The sequence below is a fragment of the Chelon labrosus genome (assembly GCF_963514085.1).
Source record: "Chelon labrosus genome assembly, chromosome: 6".
NCBI lineage: Eukaryota > Metazoa > Chordata > Actinopteri > Mugiliformes > Mugilidae > Chelon > Chelon labrosus.
This window is the reverse complement of record NC_140342.1, coordinates 7,763,686-7,783,155: the sequence shown is the minus strand read 5'-3', so window position 1 is coordinate 7,783,155 and position 19,470 is coordinate 7,763,686. Positions and strand designations below refer to the sequence as shown.

General features: G+C 42.3%; 1 protein-coding gene across 2 annotated transcripts; it reads left to right on the top strand.

The window, feature by feature from the left end:
• The first annotated feature begins 97 nt into the window (after positions 1–97).
• LOC311489320 (phospholipid phosphatase 3-like) lies at positions 98–13,874 on the top strand. 2 transcript variants are annotated; one of them, XM_084546347.1, is made up of 6 exons: positions 98–664; positions 5,841–5,998; positions 9,346–9,626; positions 9,756–9,813; positions 9,898–10,074; positions 10,694–13,874. In XM_084546347.1, the coding sequence occupies exons 1-6, from the start codon at positions 526–528 to the stop codon at positions 10,820–10,822; spliced, it is 942 nt and encodes a 313-aa protein (XP_084402473.1). In that variant the 5' UTR covers positions 98–525; the 3' UTR covers positions 10,823–13,874. The 2 variants fall into 2 exon arrangements, with proteins under 2 accessions (XP_084402473.1, XP_084402474.1); XM_084546348.1 differs by lacking the exon at positions 5,841–5,998 and adding an exon at positions 4,814–4,968.
• The last annotated feature ends 5,596 nt before the right edge of the window (positions 13,875–19,470 follow it).

Here is a 19,470-nt window from a genome sequence, read left to right as displayed (position 1 = left end):
GTGTCAACTGGGGTGAAACTTGTTTGACTCAGATCTTAAAACTGTGTTGTGAATTATTCAGGGGTTTTCCATAAAAACTTTGTGGTATTTAATGAAAAACTGTGCAAATCTGGACCTTATATAAGTAAATCACACAGCTCTGTAACCTGGGAAATGTTCTTTCAGTTTACTTTGTGGAATCCCCCTTGTTAGTGCTGCTGGGTTCAGACATCCTCCAGCACTGAGAGGTGAGTGAGGAAGGAACATATGGCATTAATTGAAAGAGGAGGAGCCGGAGGAGCCGGAGGAGGGAGAGGAGGAGGGTCTTTCTTGGAAGAGAGGCATTCACAGGACTGGACTACCCCGACGCAAAGGAGTAAAGGATGGTCAGAAGTAGCGAGCTGCGATTGGTGACAGGAAACCGACCCACACGACTACTCCTCCTCGGGATTCACGTAGAACCGCTAGACTCGTGTAGTAGACGCTGAAGATTTTTAGCTATTAGATATTTGTTCGAGTTTACCAGAAACACGTAAAACTTTTTAAATGCAACGCTGTTTGATTTATGAGAAAACGATGGCAGCCGAGACGAGGAACGGCGGGAGTTCACTGAACAACAATAACTGCAAAGACCACAGCAGGAGAAAGTTGCTGGTCGGAGTGGACCTGTTCTGCTTGTTTTTAGGTACGAGTCCTCTGCCACACTTAATATTATCAATAACATGAATAACACTGCTATTATATTGTTATTGTGGCGCCGTTTGACTGCGAATTTATGGCTTATGTGTGTTTTTTATGTGTCATTACTGTAATATCGTCTTTAAGTTACTTATAAGACTTGACATTGTTTCTTTCTAAATTTGTCCTTAACTGCCAAACCAGTTTTCGTAAAAAAAAAAAAAAGAAGAAAATTATATGAGGGTTAGGGTTATTTATTTATATGTTTATTTAAATATTATTTTGTTTTTATTATGACATGTAATTAAAATGAAGTTCATTTATGTTTATATTGTCCTGATAGGGTTAGCTAATTTAGCTAACCGTTCTATAAATGCGCATTTTGCTAAAGAAAATGTACATTCATTAATTTCCATTGAGTAAACAAGCATAAAAACTTGCATTGAAATATTTAAATGATAATAATAATAATAATAATTTAAAAGAACAGCTTCAACTTTACTAAAGCAACAAGTTAGTTGCTGCACATTTAGCTCCTAAAGCTATTAAGCTACATATTTTCCATATACATTAGCTTATCCAGTGGAACTCTGTTTTTCTCTGTCCACCCCAAAAAAATGTGCTGGCAAAGGGGAAACTGAAGAATAAATTGCTCCAGGAGGGATACATTTCTTTGGTCTCCAGCCACACCTGTGTGGACCTCTGCTTTGACTGCTCATTATATTTCCCAGAATGGCACGCATTCCACAGCTGCAGGAATTCTTCAGATCTCAACATCTGGCATAATGTGTTTGAGTGTGTGGCGTAATTAAGGGAAGTGGTGAAGAGGTCAGAGCTGTGTGAGTGTGTTCAGATCAGATCTGGTCTAAAAATGTTCAGCAGAGGGTGCTTTAAACTTGTTACAGTGGATGAACCGTGTTTACACCAAATGCAAAAGTCCGAGAAAAGGTTTGCAAGTCAGTGGCGCTCATGCCACTCATTTATTTTCTTCCAAGCATATGTTTTCAATGTGTTGTTATGTGGAAAATTAGTGTAAAGTCATGATTGCAAACAGCACAGCAGTGTGCGACTATAAAATAGCAACCGCACGGGAAAAGCAGCACTCTAGCTATTGTTAACAATGTTATGAAGGGTTTACAGTATAAACAGGCTTTTTTCTGACAGGCTATATTTAGTTTTAGTCTAGTTTTGGTCTCTGTGGAGGGTAAATCCCCATGATTTGTTCTGTGTGTACATATCATCCCGCAGAGAAACTTGTCAACAAACCAGCAGTGCCTTTCCTTTTGAAGATGTGGTTTAAATGGAGCGACCACAAGGAGGAAATGGTGGGCCAGGGCTGGTAAATCACCACTTCTGCTCCAGTATCACACACTGATTGCAGTTCTAGTGTAACAGCATCCAGGGATATCGCCCTCTTGCTCTCCCATGCGTTCCGGTTTGCGAGCTCCCCGTAAACGATCCAGTAAAGATAACATTAGTCAGTAGGCTGGAGGCGAACGTCACCCTGATTCAGTGTTGACTGGAACTGGATCTCCACTAAAATGGCTCTCACCCCTGGTGAGGTGATCAGGTTCAGTTTACACTAAGCTGTGGCAGGTGGCTTTCACTCCTTCCAGTTAATCGCATAATGACGTTTTCACGTGCTTTCACCCAACTACAGCACTGAAGGTTGACGGTCACTCAGCTACGCCAGTGTCTACTTTTTAATTTTCTGTTTTTAAAGCCTCATTCAAAGACTGGTTGTTTTCTAATTGGTAGTGAGTTGTGCTAATGACAGTGTCTTAGAAAGTAATATTGAAACTGAAAGTATCCAAATGTTAGTCACTTAGCTGCACTTTCTCTTGAAAAACTGTTAAACATGAGCTTGCGTGTGCTTTCCCGTCACAGATCTTACTCCTGAGACAGTGAAAATGGCAAATCCTGACACACTGTACAACTAATTCACATAATAAGGAAGAGAGGTGATTCTTTCATCAAAACCTAGCAGGAGTTTCTCTCATGCAGTGGAACTAGGACTAAGTTTTGCTGACAGGCTGTGTGGGGGGGCTGCTGCAAGTAAAAACAACTGCATCTGTGTATACGCCACAGCTACCTCAGACATGTACGTATACATTCCTACTCCAGACAGTGAGGGATCCCTGCAAGTGGAAAATGTGATGTCTGTTTGTTTTAATAGTCACACTTGGAGTTTTGGTGTAGGCCTCCAGAATATGGTGGGGATTTAATTCAGCGTGAGGCTTATGCACTGATTCTAGTTTCCATAAACGGCAGCTACGTGGAACTGCCAGATCTTAATAATAAGTTTTCTGTTTTGACATCAGACGGCGCTCAGTTACAGCTCGTGCTGAAAAATCATCATCATTTTTCGTTTACAGTGCTTGTTATAAGTCTAGACTCCTCAGCTGCTTTAGGGCAGAAACCAGATACAAGGCACCTGATGTTGACATTAGGAGCCGAAAAAAAAAAAAAATAATTCACTCTCTGACCATTTTGTTTGTTTCTGTTGTCTTTGGGTTGAACTAATGCAAAAGACATAAACACACGCCTGCTGACTGGTGTTGTTGTTGGCAGAACGAGAGAGGACGCACTCCCCCCCCCTTTCTGCCCCCTCGAGATGCGGGAAGGGAGGAAGAGGGTAGGAGGGGAAAATCCCAAGATGCTTTGCTCACTGCTGATGCTGCACTGTGTCGATGGATGAGAGGGGTCGGAGGGCTGAGCAGGGGAAGAAAAATCCATTTGAATGTCTGGAAAGTAGGACCAGACTAGGACTGTCTGGCTGTGGTGGTGTTTTTTGTTTCTTTCCAGTCAGCCGCTTGAAGCACTTGACCCGGTGCAGGGTTTCCCTTATTTTATCAGACCGTTTGCCACCTGTCCGTCTGTCTCTATTAGTCTGTGCACTTCCACCTCTAACCCTTTGGCCTGTCTGTAAATGTGTTCAAAGGCGGCTGGAGTGTGTTTCACATCTAGTACTTTCCACCCTGTGTGTTTTTTTTTGTGCTTTATGTCAGCAGTTTGGATGGCCTGTGATATTCTGTTCACAGCCAGATTATGCAAACTGAAAGGGTCATCAGACATTTAGGTATTTTTACGTGTTGTATATTTTTACAGTTACGGTACTGTTAAGACGTCCCACCTTACGCCTACTTGTTCACCAGCACTGGAGCAGAACGTACGGCCGTCCAGGTATTTGTTTGAAGAACCAGAATGAAAGCGAGAGTTAATAACGTGAATCCTGCTGAATGTGGAGGGAAGACTGGCGTTCTTGAGTTCCCACAGACCCAGAGATCTGTCTGTAACCTGAGCTCAACCCAGCTGGACTTTCAAAGACCAAAGTCAGCTGCGTGTGTGTGGATGTAAGGGGCTGAGGGGCTCAACAGCAACTGAAACATGTGTTGACATTTGGCTTCAGAAATCATCCCCCACCACCACCACCACCTTTACGCTTGTTTTTCTTTGTATCGGCAGATCGCGTAATTATTCAAAGAGCGACTTGAAAGCTGAATGTCGCTTTGAAGTCATTTGAAGGAGTGTTTTCCAAATTCTGTCAAGAGATTTGAGGCCTCTCCTGGGTATCACGTCCACCCTCAAATATCAAAGCCCTCCACTGAAGTCTTTTTAGCAAATGGAGAAAATACGCTGTCAAGTATGGCTCGCATCTTAGTTGCACCAACTTTCTGTTTGTTGTCAGGAGATAAATAAGATCTTTTTGCCACTTTAAGTTGCAAACTACACTAAATCGATCAGACACCAACAACCCCAAGGCATCTTAAAGGGGGGCTTTTTAAGTGTACTTGAAAGCCTCAGCAGGAAAGAAAGGAAGTGTGTGCTTTTTTCAGTTGGCAGCATTGGTGTCTCTTAAGAACATGACACATCTTACCCTTCAAATGTAACTTGATCGTATGAAGCTTTTTTTCAGCATAGAAGGTTTACTTAGAGTAAGTCTGGAGCAATGATGTGGCTTTGATTTATTTAAAGTGTTTTTTATTTCAGTTTCTGTTTGAACAATGGGATTTGATGAATACAGTTTCCTACTATAACTGTATCTTCTGGGAATTCCAAATGTTTTATGTGATTTTCCTTTTTTTGGGTGTATTGACACAACCGTTCATCTAAAAATGTGTCTCACCTGCACTCATGTATCTGTCCAAACACACAGTTATGCTCGTTGCTGTGTTTTTGCACAAATCCCCCTTCCCACCGTACCAGAGAGGATTCTTCTGCAACGACGACAGCATCAAGCTGCCCTACAAGAAGAGCACAGTGTCCACCACCGTGCTCACAGCAGTGGGCGCCACTGTGCCCGTGGTCTCAGTAAGTCCTGGTGTGGTGAAGCAAGAGAACGAGAAAGCACGTCGGGACACTCTCAGTTCATCAGTGGTTGGCTGGTGACACCTCAAAAGATATGACTGGTTCAAACGGGGACGTGCACACAGAATCTAATTGGCTTTGTCTCATTGACTGTGAATCATGTATACTGTCCATTAAACCCAGTAATTTTCCGCAGCATATTACCATTAGCGTTTCAAATTAGTGTCCTTCAGGCAGCAATTTATTTCACCACTGTAAAAAACGGGGAACTCATCAAGTAAAAATACCAAATAGTATATTACAATAGAGATTCAAATGTCTACAATGCTCTAAATTAGAGTAATTAAAGTTATTTATTTGGTAAAATATAAAAAAAAAATTAGAAATACAAGCAAAAATCTGTCCTAGCCTATTATTTTAAAACCCAAAGACACTCACTTAAAGGTTGTAGAAAATGGGAAGCACTGATCATTTTATTTTTAGAATTTCTGCTTAAAAATGATTCAGAACAATTGCCTGGAGAGATAGATATCGGTCTAAAAAGCAACATGGTGTCCTTTGGGATATGCCCATGAGTAAAGCATATGATTTGCAGTTAAGAGACTAAAAGATACGTGTGTATGGTCCTACCTGCTCAGAAAGTAATTACCCTGTAATTGTGAATATTAAACAAAGCTGGAGTCATTTCTTGATTGGTCACAGATAACAGCCACAGAATGAACCGAGCCAGTCCCAGATGTTCCCTTGTTGCCTCTTGCTTTTACCCACGACCTCTGTAATTTGCATATCATTAACCCACCACCTCCATCTCTCTCCTACACCCACCCCCACCCCCCTCTTCCTCTCTGTGTCTGCTCACTGCTTTTTCACACTAGCCGGCCTGCCTTTCTTGGTCATTGAGACCAGCGCTGTTCAGCCTTACCGTAGAGGGTTTTACTGCGATGACGAGTCCATCAAGTACCCGGCAAAAAAAGGAGACACCATTAGCGACGGTGTGCTTAGCGCTGCTGGCATTCTAATCACCATCCTCTCTGTAAGTCACCCTCACTCTGATCACTAATGTCATCATCACTTCATATGTTTCAGGAACCTTCACGATTACTAGCAACACCCTAAAACTGCACAAGATGTTCACCACATACTCATCCTAGTTTTTCTCAAGTCTTATCTGTTTACGATAATAGCAACTGTTCCAGCATGTATTTAATATTGCAATCATTAAATTGTAAACATTAATTACAAATGTTGGTTTTCCTGCAACTCAAACCACACATATTAACTGTCAACCTACTGAATGTAATAAGACGTACACCAAGGCGCTTGCCATCACTGAGCATTATCTGACAGTTGTGGGTATAAACTGAGATTATCCTTCATGATAAGTGCAACAACTGCTCTCTATACCTGTACTATCAGGCCCTGTTATTGGTTTCAGCACATCTAAGATAACAACCAGTCAACAGCATTTGCTCAAGGCTTTCTCCTGGGGGTTTAAGATGACTTAGTTGATTAAGGCACTTAAAGTAGTTGAGTAGTTTGTTGCAGTCTCCTAGGAGAAAACCTGAGATAAACAATCATCCCAAATGCTTCTGCTCCAGACCTTTTGCAGACATGCTTCTGTTCTGAGCAAAGCTGTCTGTCTACACAGCCTCATAATGGCTAGCAGACTTAAACCGATAGCTGCAACAGCAAGTGCTTTTTGCAAATCACGTTTTCCGGTGCTTGTTCATTTTATTACTGTCTGTTAGTTTTAAGTTACACATAAAACACTTCTGAGCCCTGACCTCAAATTATCATGCGTATATCCTGAAGGGCAACTTCTGCTGCCCTTCGTCCTACAGAAGGTTTTATATTCTGGATTAATCTGACTGTCTAGATTTGCTTCTACCAGTCTTGAAAAAATTTAAACCGAATTTTTTAAACCGGACTGCAACTCCTTAGCAACTACTTTAGAATGCTTAACAACCACTTAGAATCCTACTTAAACTCGGAAAGTCACCACAAAAGCCATAGCAACTGTGTGGCGACCTCTTGTAGGCACATTATATGTAGTGCTAACAGCCTAGCAACAGCTTAGCAACCAACTAGCTACTGCCGACAAAACACTCACACTGTAGTAGCATACATCGGCTACCATAGGTATGTCATTTGTATGCATTGACATATTACATTCTTAGAACATTAAATAGGCAGACGTCATAAAGTGGGCTGTCTAGTAGTTTACTGTGGTGTCCAGCACTACTATAGCATGAGTAGTTGTCACCTGGCAGACTAACAGTGCCTTGCCTGATGGCTTTGGGTTTCATCATATGATCTGTAGCCACCGTAGCAGACTGTCTTGGGGTCACTGGGATTTTCCTGGTGAGAAAGAGTCCTGGCTGTGTAATTATGGTTGACGCAATGGTTGTTTGGTTAAATACTGTAATTGTTGGGGTGGAATTGTGGTAAGGGCCCCCAACAAGAATCCTCTGCCAGATATCTCATTTTCCCCTGGCACAACATGACTTTAAAATCCATCTTTACCCCCCTGGGGTGCTCTAGCCAACCTTTGTGATTTCTGGACCAGAAAACAATAACAGTAGGTCATTTAATGCTTCATTACCCCCGGAATAAGGGTGAGAAACACAAGATTAATGTTGGTTTTCATTCAAGAAATGGGTACAATTCTAGCGTCATTTTGGAAATACAAGACTGCTGACGTGAGACACAAATCAGCATCTTTGCCTCACCGAAAATCTCTGAGGTTTCAGTTCAACAGCTACGTAAACTACAATACCATTTACTCTATTCACATAGTTAAATCTCTGACAGAAGGGGAACCAGATGTGCCACCCCCCCCCCCCCCCCCCCCCCCCCCTTCCCATGAAAGCAGCAGGACTGTATCGAGCTGGCTCTAAAGGCCTGGATGGTGGAAACAACTTACTCTATCAGCTTGTTAAATCTTCTCGAGGGCTATCCCTCCACACAGAGTGTTTCCCAGAATGGGACTTATTTCTGCGCCCCCTGAAAGAATGTCTGATGAAACCGAGATACTAACATGAAAACAGCCAGACATCCCTTGTGAAATCGGAGCCGTTTCAGTGAGACAGCCAGCACCGTGAAAAACAAACGTGCCCCCGATGTGCGCCTCGTGGAGTCTGGCCACCAGAATCAGACACGTCGCTTAGCTCAGCATTTCTCCTGATTGGAACCAGCAGTGCCCCCCCCCACACACTCCTCTCCTACTCTCCCTCCCTCTCTGATACTCATTCCTCCTCTCACCTTCCACGTTTGTCCCTCCTTTGCACTCATCTTGTCCTCCTTTCTTTTTTTGCATACTTTTACTTTTTTGCTTTTAATCCCCTCCCTTCCTGTACTGCCATTCTTTCTCTTTCTCTCTTTCTTTCTTTCTCTCTTTCTCTCTTTCTCTCTTTCTCTCTCTCTTTCTCTCTCTCTCTCTCTCTCTCGCTCTATCTCTCTCACTCATTCACTTACTCACCCACCCCTTTCAGTGTTTCATTTGTGAGCTGCTGCGACAACAGGGGATGTGGAGGGGTGTTGGGAAGGCGTTATTGAGCTTGAACAGCTGTTTTGTGTTATGGCTATCCACCTCCCCTTTCTAAGTGCGTCTTGCTCGTCAGTCGTTGGTTTTAGACGGTGGTTTATTTACACACTTACAGAAAACTATACATGCTGGACAGTTTGAGTTGCCTCCCACGTCGTCTTAGTGTTTTCTCTAAGAAGTAAAATGGCACTGGTAAACACATTCAACTACAAAATAGCCCCTTTGAAACCACTTCAGAAGAAATCACTGCATTCTCATTTGACTGTCACAAAAATGCATTAATTTTGGAAAACTGTTGTTTTGGTCCCTTATTTTTTTCTAATCAAAGAATGACATTCATTTTCGAGGGAATTTCTTTGTACCCCTGTGAAGTTTGCACAAACTTTAGAGCACGTTCCTGAACCATTTTAGACCCTTACATCCCTTTTACAATGCTGCTGACTGTCCTGAAGAAAATTCTGCATTCACTTTTACAGTATTACTGATATTAAAAAGGGAATGACCAGGAAAGCCTTAAGTGGTGGAAATGCTTGCAAGGCAAGATTACCAGTGCAAAATTTTATTCAGTTAACAAACCACAAACCTTGTATTGCGTATTAAATTACACATGAAATATGAGCATCATACTTTATTGTAAGAAAATCCTCAGCACAACTAACATAGTTTCAAACTGCTGCTTCATTCCTCATGAAATAGTTTGGCTCTCTCACGCTCAACACGTTTTCACTGAGCACTCAGGAGATCTGAATGAAGTACTTAGAAAAGACGGTGAATTATGGTGCTGGATCATTGTTGCAAATTACTCACTGACGCCGTCTTCACTTCTGTCCCCTCAGATCATAATTGGGGAGAGCTACAGGATCTACTTTCTGAACGAGGGATCCAAGTCTTTTGTGGGGAACCCCTACATTTCTGCTCTCTACAAGCAAGTTGGAGTGTTCGTATTCGGCTGTGCCATCAGCCAGTCCTTCACTGACATTGCTAAAGTGTCAGTGGGTCGCATGCGCCCCCACTTCCTCGATGTGTGCAAACCTGACTTCTCCACTATCAACTGCTCTCTAGGCTATATCACTGATTACCATTGTCAGGGGCCAGAGAGCAAAGTTCAAGAGGCCAGGTATTGTAACAAATGTGAAATAGCGCAAAATATCACCAAAACTTTCATGACATATACTAATAGTACATAAGATAAACATACTCTACAGACATGAAAGTGTGGTAAAATACTGTCATCTATTCTCCTCAGGAAGTCCTTCTTCTCTGGACATGCATCATTCTCCATGTACACCATGCTTTATCTGGTGGTGAGTTGCTGAATTTTTTAACATGCCCACTTATTTGTTCTGCTTCTGCCATTTCTAAATACTAACACTCTGTAATTTGTCCAGTTTTACCTGCAGTCTCGTTTCACTTGGCATGGAGCCCGCCTGCTGCGCCCTTTGACCCAGTTCACCCTCATTATGATGTCCTTCTACACTGGCTTGTCCCGTGTCTCTGATCACAAGCATCACCCCACTGATGTCTTGGCTGGATTTGTACAGGGAGCCCTGGTGGCCTACTGCATAGTGAGTGGTTGTAGTGTAATCGTAAACATTTCAAAACATAGACTGTACAGAGATGATAAGCTGGGTTAGAGACAGTTGTTTGTAAAATAAATAAAAAGGCCTAAACTGTTCTGTGTCTTTAATAATCTGCTTAGGGCTAGAGACAAACGTAATCACTATACCTAAGACATAATAACTAAATGTTTTGAGAATCAACATATGAGAAAATAAAACCATGAATAATGCTTTTTTTTCTATTTGAAGATGGTAAGTCTGTGTCTTATAAATTCTTTGTAGAAAGGGTGCTTGTATGTGGAAAAACAGAAGTATAAAACAAAAGGGGACCTAATATAGAACCCTGAGGAACTCCACACTGTGTCATTAAAGGACAGGAAGAGAAATGAACAAATACATAAAATGTACCTTTTGATTCAATTTGTTGGAGATATAATAATCAATTTACGTGCATTGTCTAATATTTAGTATTTTGCATTGTTACTTAGCTGCAGTGTTTTTGTTGAATTTGTCAAAATACCTCCTCTCCAAGACAGGTTTCTTTGTTGTTCATTTCTGATTTTGGATGTACCACCAACAATTTTGTTCAAATGTTCAAAGCGATTCCTCTCTGTGCCCTCCACAGGTGTTCTTTGTGTCAGACTTGTTCAAACTGAAAGGAAGACGTTCTACATTGTCTCCAACCCCAGTGAAGAAAGATCATGTACCTGTGGTAGACATCAGAGAGCGGAGCAACCCTCTCATTATGGCATAGAGAAGGCTGCAAACCGACTGTATATAACCCTGACCTGTGCCTTTTTTAAAACACTACCACTACTCAGTACTGGATGAAATGAACTCCGGCAGTCTGAAAAATACAGACGGAAATGGAATATCTCAGTGGATGACAAGAAGCTACGGAAAAACAGTGAAGCAAGTTACGCTGTCTCAATGGGAAAATTTCATCTTTTCCTTCAGTTTCACAAGACATTTTAATGTGGAAAAAAAGAGACACCCTTCTTTTTCTGATGCAAGGGATATTGGTCCCCTGTATTCTGTTTTGAAGATCACTGGAGATTCTCCACTGTTAAGGCCTTTTCATGGACAAAGAGTCAGAAATAAAAACTTAGAAATGGCAGCTGCTCTCTCCTCTCAGCTGCATCCAGCATGGGGATTATGCTCATATACCTGCCACTCACTCACTGTGTGACTAACAAATCATGACAAGAAAACAAATTCCTTAATGCCAGGAAGGATGTTAGTTTTTTTTTTTTTTTTTACGAACATTGTATGTGTGATTAATAGCACTGTTTTAGCTAAACTTTTACTGTTTGTCACCACTTGAATGACCATGAAGTGAAGCTTTTGAAAAGCTTTGTAAGCCTTTGTAAACTATAATTATATGCATAATGTTCCTTAGAAGGGCCACCTAAGTTAGCTGGAACGTACAGTGAAGGTGTGTGTTTTGGATGAGGGCCTCTTTCTGCTGGCTAGGACGAGCCCCCACTGAGCCATTTAATGAAATGACTGTCTGTTATATGTACCAGACGGGTGCTCACAAGTGTTAGGTCAGAGTGTCTGTGTGTGTGAGGGAGAGAGAGAGTGTGTCGGGTGTGTTTTTGGTTGTATGCTCGTGTGTTTTTTCTCCGTGTGTGTTTGGGTGAGGCCTTTCTGTGAGCTTGCCAGTCGTAATGTCAAGGTTATATATTTCAGAGTTTATAGCCTACAAATGTGCCTCTCTCCAGCCAGAGAGAGCAGGCACCTGCTTCAACAGAGACATGTAACTGGAGATGTGGAAAAAGGGCATCGTGTCCAGTACGCGTCCTGATCATAATCATGATCCGCATCGCTGAGAAATCCTGTGATATTTTGTATGCTAAGCAGGCATATTTAAACAAAGATAGTGGCCTCCTAGCGCAGTTACCTACAATAGCCTACCAGCTCCAAGGCACAATTTATTAAAAGTGTAGACAGTATTGTGGCACATTGTAAATGCTTAATAACTCAGTATTACAATAGAGCTGGGATGAGGCTCTGCATTATAAAACACAAACAAGTTATAATGATGCTAATATGTTTGTATGATTTCAATGTGATTAACTCTTTAGCAAAAAATTATAATGATAAAACCACTGACTGAAAGCATTGTCCTCAGTTTTACATTACTGAGTCAAACTTTGATCTGACGCAGAGTTTATACTTCATACATTTATTAGTAGTGTACAATATATACAGCATCAGAAAGTGGTAGGTGCTACAATACATTGTATAGTGCTGTACATGTTTTGGAGAAATGTCCACTATGACTTTGTGTCAAGACCTGTGTAAATGTAAAACATGCTGCTCGTAGAGGCAACGCTTCGCAAATGCCATCCAGTAAAGTTGACAACTTGTGAATATATGTTAAAAAGAAAACAGAGCTCTCAAAGCAGACTTAATACATTTTATATGTAAAAAAAAAAAAAATCCCTTTCAGTATTTTTGTAATGTCGTGAAACTTTGTACAATGAAAACTGTAAGACGTATCAAAGATAAAAATGTCTTTAATAAAACAAAAGAAAAGATCAAGAGCGTGTTGATGTTGTGATGTTTATTTAATCCTCCGTGCCACACATGAGAGAATGAAAATTTCAGACTCTTGTTCTATAATTCAGCCGCCTGCCAACAGTGCGTGTGATGGAGAGACTTGGGCGTGGGGTGATGCTAGACTTCCATATGTGGCTTCCTGTGGGGAAATAGTGTACATTCCAGTCTTTAACCCCTCTCCCAATGGCCCTCTGGAATAATATAGACTCCACACAGAAACTATGCCGGAGTGGCAAATTACGTTCTCAAGCTGTGTAATTTCCCAGCGCAGTCCCGTGTTATCCTTACAGACCGCTTTGTCTCCACCAAATGTATATAGGCCATCCGCAGGTTGCACCGTGTTATTTAAAGTTTTGGGCCGGTGCGTTCACATGGTATCCTAAGCTGATTGATTTGACCGTGGATCAGGCACAGTGCCCAGAGGGAGATTAGAGCTGATTAGTTTAATAAACTGCTAAATGTGTTTCATTTATATGAGCGCGCCAGGGTTGACGCTGCCTTGTGTTATGACTGCTCCTAAATTACTGTTTCCAGTGTCTTAATTGGGAACAAGACTACACCCTGCAGAGTGTGTGTCTCCACTGTGGTAGATATTATTTTTAGTCGTGCTATCCGACTCTGAGAATCACAGCGCTGGTCCAAAATGAAATATCTCAACAGTTGTTTGATTACTGACATTAAAATACATTAATGGTCCCTAGAGGATGAAACCTACATGTGTTCCATTTAGGGTTGCCATTGTAGTTGTTTGACAATGATGAATTCATGGATTGTCTCAGGATACCCAAGATATCTGATTAGGACTGCTAATGTGTGCATAATAGCATGCTTTTTTTAGTATTTACCTCCGCCTGCGTCACATAGGCTGACCTTTCCCGGAATGACGCACTATTGTGACTGCTTCCCGAATCTTAATTTATTACAAGACTACACCCTGTTGAGTTGGGCATCGTTGGTCAATAGGTCTCCTGCTTTGGCCCGGAATTACACATCTCAACAGTTATTTAGTGGATTGAGAATGAAAAACAGTAATGGTCCCCAGCGGATCAGACCTACTCCTCCTTCGGTTATGTCATTATATAGCTCGCCACTGATTTAATGGAAGGTCTGATTGTCTCGAGGTACCCTTGGATGCAGTGGACAAACCCCAATAACTCTGGCAAATTACTTTTCGTCTTGCACCTACGCTCATTTATCCAGTTAAATGTCACTACATCAGCAAGTCCTGTAACTCAATACCTTTAATGCTCCACTGACATTTACCTGAGCGCCAGTGAGAATCACATTTGATGCAATGAGGGAAATCTCTTGATGTGTTTAGGATAAGAAAAAAGAGATCACATACGCCAAACAAATACATTAATGGTCCCTAGAGGATGAAATGAAGCTTACTCCTTTGGTGACCTCATTGCTTAACTCACCATAGGGTTGCCGTTTTTGTTATGAGGTGATGATTTCAAAAATCTAATTCTTGGATTGCCATGGCCCTCGGTGGATGATCCCCAGCAACTCATTCATTCATTCACCTTCTGTAAGTGCTTGTCCTGTGAAGGGTCGCTGGGGGGCTGGAGCCTATCCCAGCTGTCATCGGGCGAGAGGTGAGGTACACCCTGGACAGGTCGCCAGTCTATCGCGATCCCCAGTAATTTTGATGATTGCATTTTTCATTCTGCACTTCAAGGAGCTATTTTCATCTTCTTTGACTGCTACACATTACACCCTACAGGGTGTGTGTTGCTTTTGGTAGATACTATTTTTCTAATTTGTTATGCTCCCCTGAGCACATTCATCTCCATCTGCATGGAGAGAGTTTGATCTCAGCGACTGCGAAGGTGGAACATCTCCTCTGCTACCAAACATGGCAGTGTAGCCTTGTCTGTTCAACAAATGCAAACACATCCACTGCTGAAAGCTTGACACAGTGTTTATATCTGTGAACCGGACACGTCCCATTAAACCCCCAGGAGTGAAAGATCTCCTTCGAGATATCGTCGGCTTTAACTGGAAGTGATAGAGACTGCTCGCTGAGTGTGTTTTTACTGTCCACCAGTGATTGTTTTCTTGTTTGTTTTTTCCACATTTAAGTATGGACTTGTTTCCTGGATGTGATTCAAAGAGGCTTTCTTGATCAGCACTTCTTAGCACTGAAATATCGGAATCCTTTTCATGTGGTCCGGGGAGAGAAAAGAAAAATGTTGTTGTGTTTTCCCACCGCAGTTTAACCTCTATTTCTCGTGAAGCAATTACCCCGTGTGATTTACAAATTCTTTTCATGAACTCGGCGGCACTGTTGTGGTCGCTCTGAAGTGATCTCTCTTTCTTGTCTCTGTCTTTCACACACACACACAAAAAACACTTGAACCGCCATCTTTGCTGAGATGGTTGTCAGCTGCGACTGTCATCGGTTAACTGACATGTTTTCTCATCCTGGAATCACATCACACTGCTCACACAGAGTTCAGAGGGTATCCTCAGAGTTTTTGGCTGCTCCTTTGGGATTTTTTTTTTCTAATTATCAGGGAAGAACAGCAATAATTATTCAGTGAGGATTCAAATTAAAAGCTGTGAGAAGAAAAAGTAAGTGTGATCTGGTTCATTCTGATGGAGTGTTCGGCCTGTCATAGAGTCTGAAGCCACATGACATTATTGGCAGCAGTTGCTGGGGTCATTTGTCCTCTCCCTGACAGATGGAGGGATGCTAGGAGGAAGCGTGGCACACCCTCCAAATGCCCTGGCTGATAAGTGACCTCATTACAGCTCCACCGGGCATGTTTTTCTTATTCACAGAACTGATGATGATGATGATGATGATGGCTAGCTCCCATAGGAGACCTCTGCTTTTGAGTTGTGCCAAGCTCTCCAACTTTTTCTTTTCTTAGCTCATGGCACGCACGGTGCCAAGCAGAAATGAAACACCCAGAGCTTCTCAGTGTTAGACTTGATTACACTTTGGAGAAAATAGGAAGTTAAAAAGCTGCGGGTCTTTAACATATTATGCAAGTCACCCTTATCTGCCCCTTATTCTCCCATTCTCACAACACATGAAAACGCCCCTCGTAAAAAGCACTCGGAGCCATAACCATAATATGTTGTGTCCGTGCCCAGGAGCTCTTGGTCATGGAGGACTTTTGGTTTCAGTGCTGCAGCTGTAAGTAATTCTCTTACTGCCTGTGTATGTCTCTCTCTCTCTCTCCGTCCTCCCCTGTGTCTGGAGAATGTAAACATTAAGAGGGAGGCCAGAGTTGTGCCGTCACAACCTTTCTTAGAGCAGATATGGAGACGGGGCTGCACTGAACGAGAGTCTCTGCCTGAAACCGTCAAACGGACACGGCGTGTAAAGTGTGATTAGGGCTCGGAATGTAAGCATGACATTTTGTTGAGTTTGAGTCCTTCCTGAAGGTTATCAGAGTCCATGTCATGTGGGATATTTCTTGTTGTTAATGAAAGCCACACAATAGAAGCATTACCTTTTCTTGGTGTTTTTTTATGTTATCGCCGGCGACAGGACCTAGGGACGGTGGCTGTTGGCCAATCTATTCGTCATCAAACAGTTTCTCTGTAAGCACCAGATCACAATTTCTGGAAAACAGTTAGTGTAAACTTTTATTTTTCTGGGGTATTCGTGTTCCTCAGAGCATTCCTAATCCTAACCTGGTTCCAGCGCCTGCTTTTCTTTGGATGACTCTGACAGGACAATAATAGTATTATAAAAGAGCTGATATCTGGATAAAAGATTACCGAGATCACAGCATTTCAAACTAAAGTAACTGGTACATTCATGCTCCCCAGAGGATGAGTCATTTTCCTCTGGCTTCAAAAATAGGTCATCCTTTTATTATAGATTTAAATGACTACCTTTTTAGTTTGATGATTAGAGAGTTTTGTTTTTAAATCAGTTTCTTGTTGCACACATAACACTGCATCGCATGACATCAATGAATCCTGTTCCCCAGAGGAAGATCTCTTTTAATTTTGGCAATTCAGTTGTTTGTTTTTGCTTTGTGGGGTCCTGAGAACTAGCTTTACATTTTATCTGCCGTGTCTCTTGCCTCCCATTGAGGTCCATTTCCAGTGTGATATGTTTTAGCTGCAGGGGACAAAGAATATGAAAGATTTTAGGATTAGAGAAGATCTACAGGCCAGATTGCCACTAAATGTGCAATTTATGTTCCCAAGAAAATAATCCATTTCATTTTGGGCAGTCCACAGCTTTTCTCATGCAACACAATCAAACTCATTCTTACACAAGACAGCAAACAAATATATGTGGAATGTTACAGTTGATTTTCATATTTTCCGTGATCCTGTTGCCTGGCCTTTTCCAGACCAGACCAGGCACCCCATAGCAATGACACTCCTTGATGGCAGCAGCCATCCCCAACAGGATGCAGCCTGACACAGACACACACACAAAAATGATTTAGGAACAACTCAAAAAACATGAAAAACAGCATCCAGGTCAACACTGTTTTTTCATGTTGAATTCACTAGATCCCAAACTGATCAAGTATCTGTGGGATGATCCACAGAGGCCCCTCCCCTCAACCCATAGGACCCAAAGACCCCCACTAACAAAATTCTGTTGCCAGACACCACAGGACACCCTCAGAAGGTCCATGTCCATTCTCTGATGAGTCACAACTGTTAAAGAGGCACAAGGGAGATCTACACAATATTATTAAGGTGGTTTTAAAGTTGTGGCTGATCTGAGTATGTTCTTGTTTATGGTAATTATTCGTTGTCCCAGAGGAAAATCCTGAAGAATTTGGTGTTCCTATGGCTTCGGGCACTTGTCCCTATACAGAATGTTCTGTTTTGCATATTACAAAACGTTTGTCGTTGCAGTAACACCACCATTGGTTTAGCCATGCTGACAACACCTCGGAAAGATGTGATAGGAAAAATAAAATAAAAGAAATGATGGTGTTATTAAGCTCTACTGGGGGGACTTTTTCTACTCAGTCGAAGCACAGCAACCTCCACAAAATCTCCAAACGCACGCTAGCATGTTACCTGAAGCTCTTTAAAAGCCTTCCCTCACAGAAACCCTGATTACCTGTATCCCCAAAAGCTTTATGCCCCCACCCTGCAACCAAACTGATCTCCAACCCCAAAATCCCAAGGCCATTTTCTCCCTCTTTTTTCTTTCTCTGCTGAAGAATCTGAACAAATTACCTCCATATGTGTCTGAAGGAGCCCCATGGGACAGAGGCCAAGAAGAATATACTGCTGACAAAATCCAAACATTGACTTCATCAAACACCGTGAACATGCTCTGATGCTCACCATATGCTCACCTGGCGCAGGCAGCCATTAGCTGACAGCGCAGCAACAGCTCACCAGTGAGGCTCTTTATCTTCTGGTGCCACATGTTTTTCGGTCTCTGAGAAGAGGAGGCTGTTCATGGTGGCTGCTATCACCAGTGAGGCACCACACGGGGGAGGGTTTGTGTTTACCCGGGTCGTCAAATGATAAGCTAATGCAGAGATAGCAAAAGATTTTATGTGTCAATCAAATGTAAATGTTTCTTACGTACAATGTAGCAGAGAACAAAATCCCAGAGCCCCTCTGTGAGGCCTCCTGTTTAAGGCCAGTAACTAGAAACAGCAGGAGGGGGAAAGGAGAGAGAGGACAGAAATATGAAGAAAAGAAGAAAAAAAAAAGGCAGAGGAGAAGGCGGGTTATAATTTTCCCTGTGTGATTAATTTTAAATCTCAGGTAACTTTCTCTGAAACCTGTATTTCCATTGGCACCAGGCCACAGGCTTTTGACCTCGCTCACTTTCTTTCTCATGATGCTCGGCGGCCACCCGCTGGTGACCTTTCAGGCAATGAATACGTGTCTCTGGAGAGAGCTCTGTTACAGAGAGCCTTCGCTGGCCTTAAAGACATATATCACCTAATTAAGCACAGCAATAATTCACGCACTCATCAATGTGTCTGGAGCTGCAGTCCTCCCTCGGCGTTGACCTCCGGCATTGGGAATGTGTGATTCACCAGGGGAGAGAAAGGGTGGACTGCTCCTATCTAGAGAGCGCCAAGCTGCGCCGTAACGGGGCTACATGCCGATCCAGAGGAGTCCTGTCAGGGGGCTCTGCCTCCTCTCTCAGACGTCTCTAACACCACAGAGTGCGCTGGGAGAATGAGGGGGAGGGACTGTAAACGATGTGGCAATAACAGATCTGCAGAGCAGCAGTAGAGCGTTGCATTGCAGTTGAGTTTTATTGTGTAACACTGCATTCGGATCCATGACTGTTTGGCACGTGGTGTAACAGAGATTAGAGCAGAGTCAGACATGCAACAAGTCTGCATAAGACTGAGGAGTTGTTGGACAGTGTTGTTGTTGCCTCGTCGGGACAATGACACTCAAAAGTAAGCACCATATGTAAAAGTGACCCATGGATGCTGAATAGGCTGAGGCAAGCTCAACACTGAGCTAGGTTTTTGTCTGTTATCAATCTTCTTGATTCATGATGTTGTTGAAAATTTCCAATACTGACTGAGAACAGCAAAGTGCATGCTATTGACTCACAATAACATCATGAGATATGTTTGTCAGAATATGTTGGAATCACCGCATGATGACCTAATTCCTGGATTTGAAAGTGACTGCCCCAAAGAAAACATTTCTCAGCTGTATCGTAATAACCTGAACTAAACAGTAATCTTAACTATGGATCGGTTTACTGCAATATGTGATGTGGAAGGGGTACCACGTCGGAGTGCATTTGTCTAATTCTGTGTCTACGCAAAGCGAAGGATTATGGGAATCCAACAAGCCTAAAGCACCTCATCCCAGACGCTATGCGCGGAGTGAAAGCTGGTTGGTTAAAAGGTG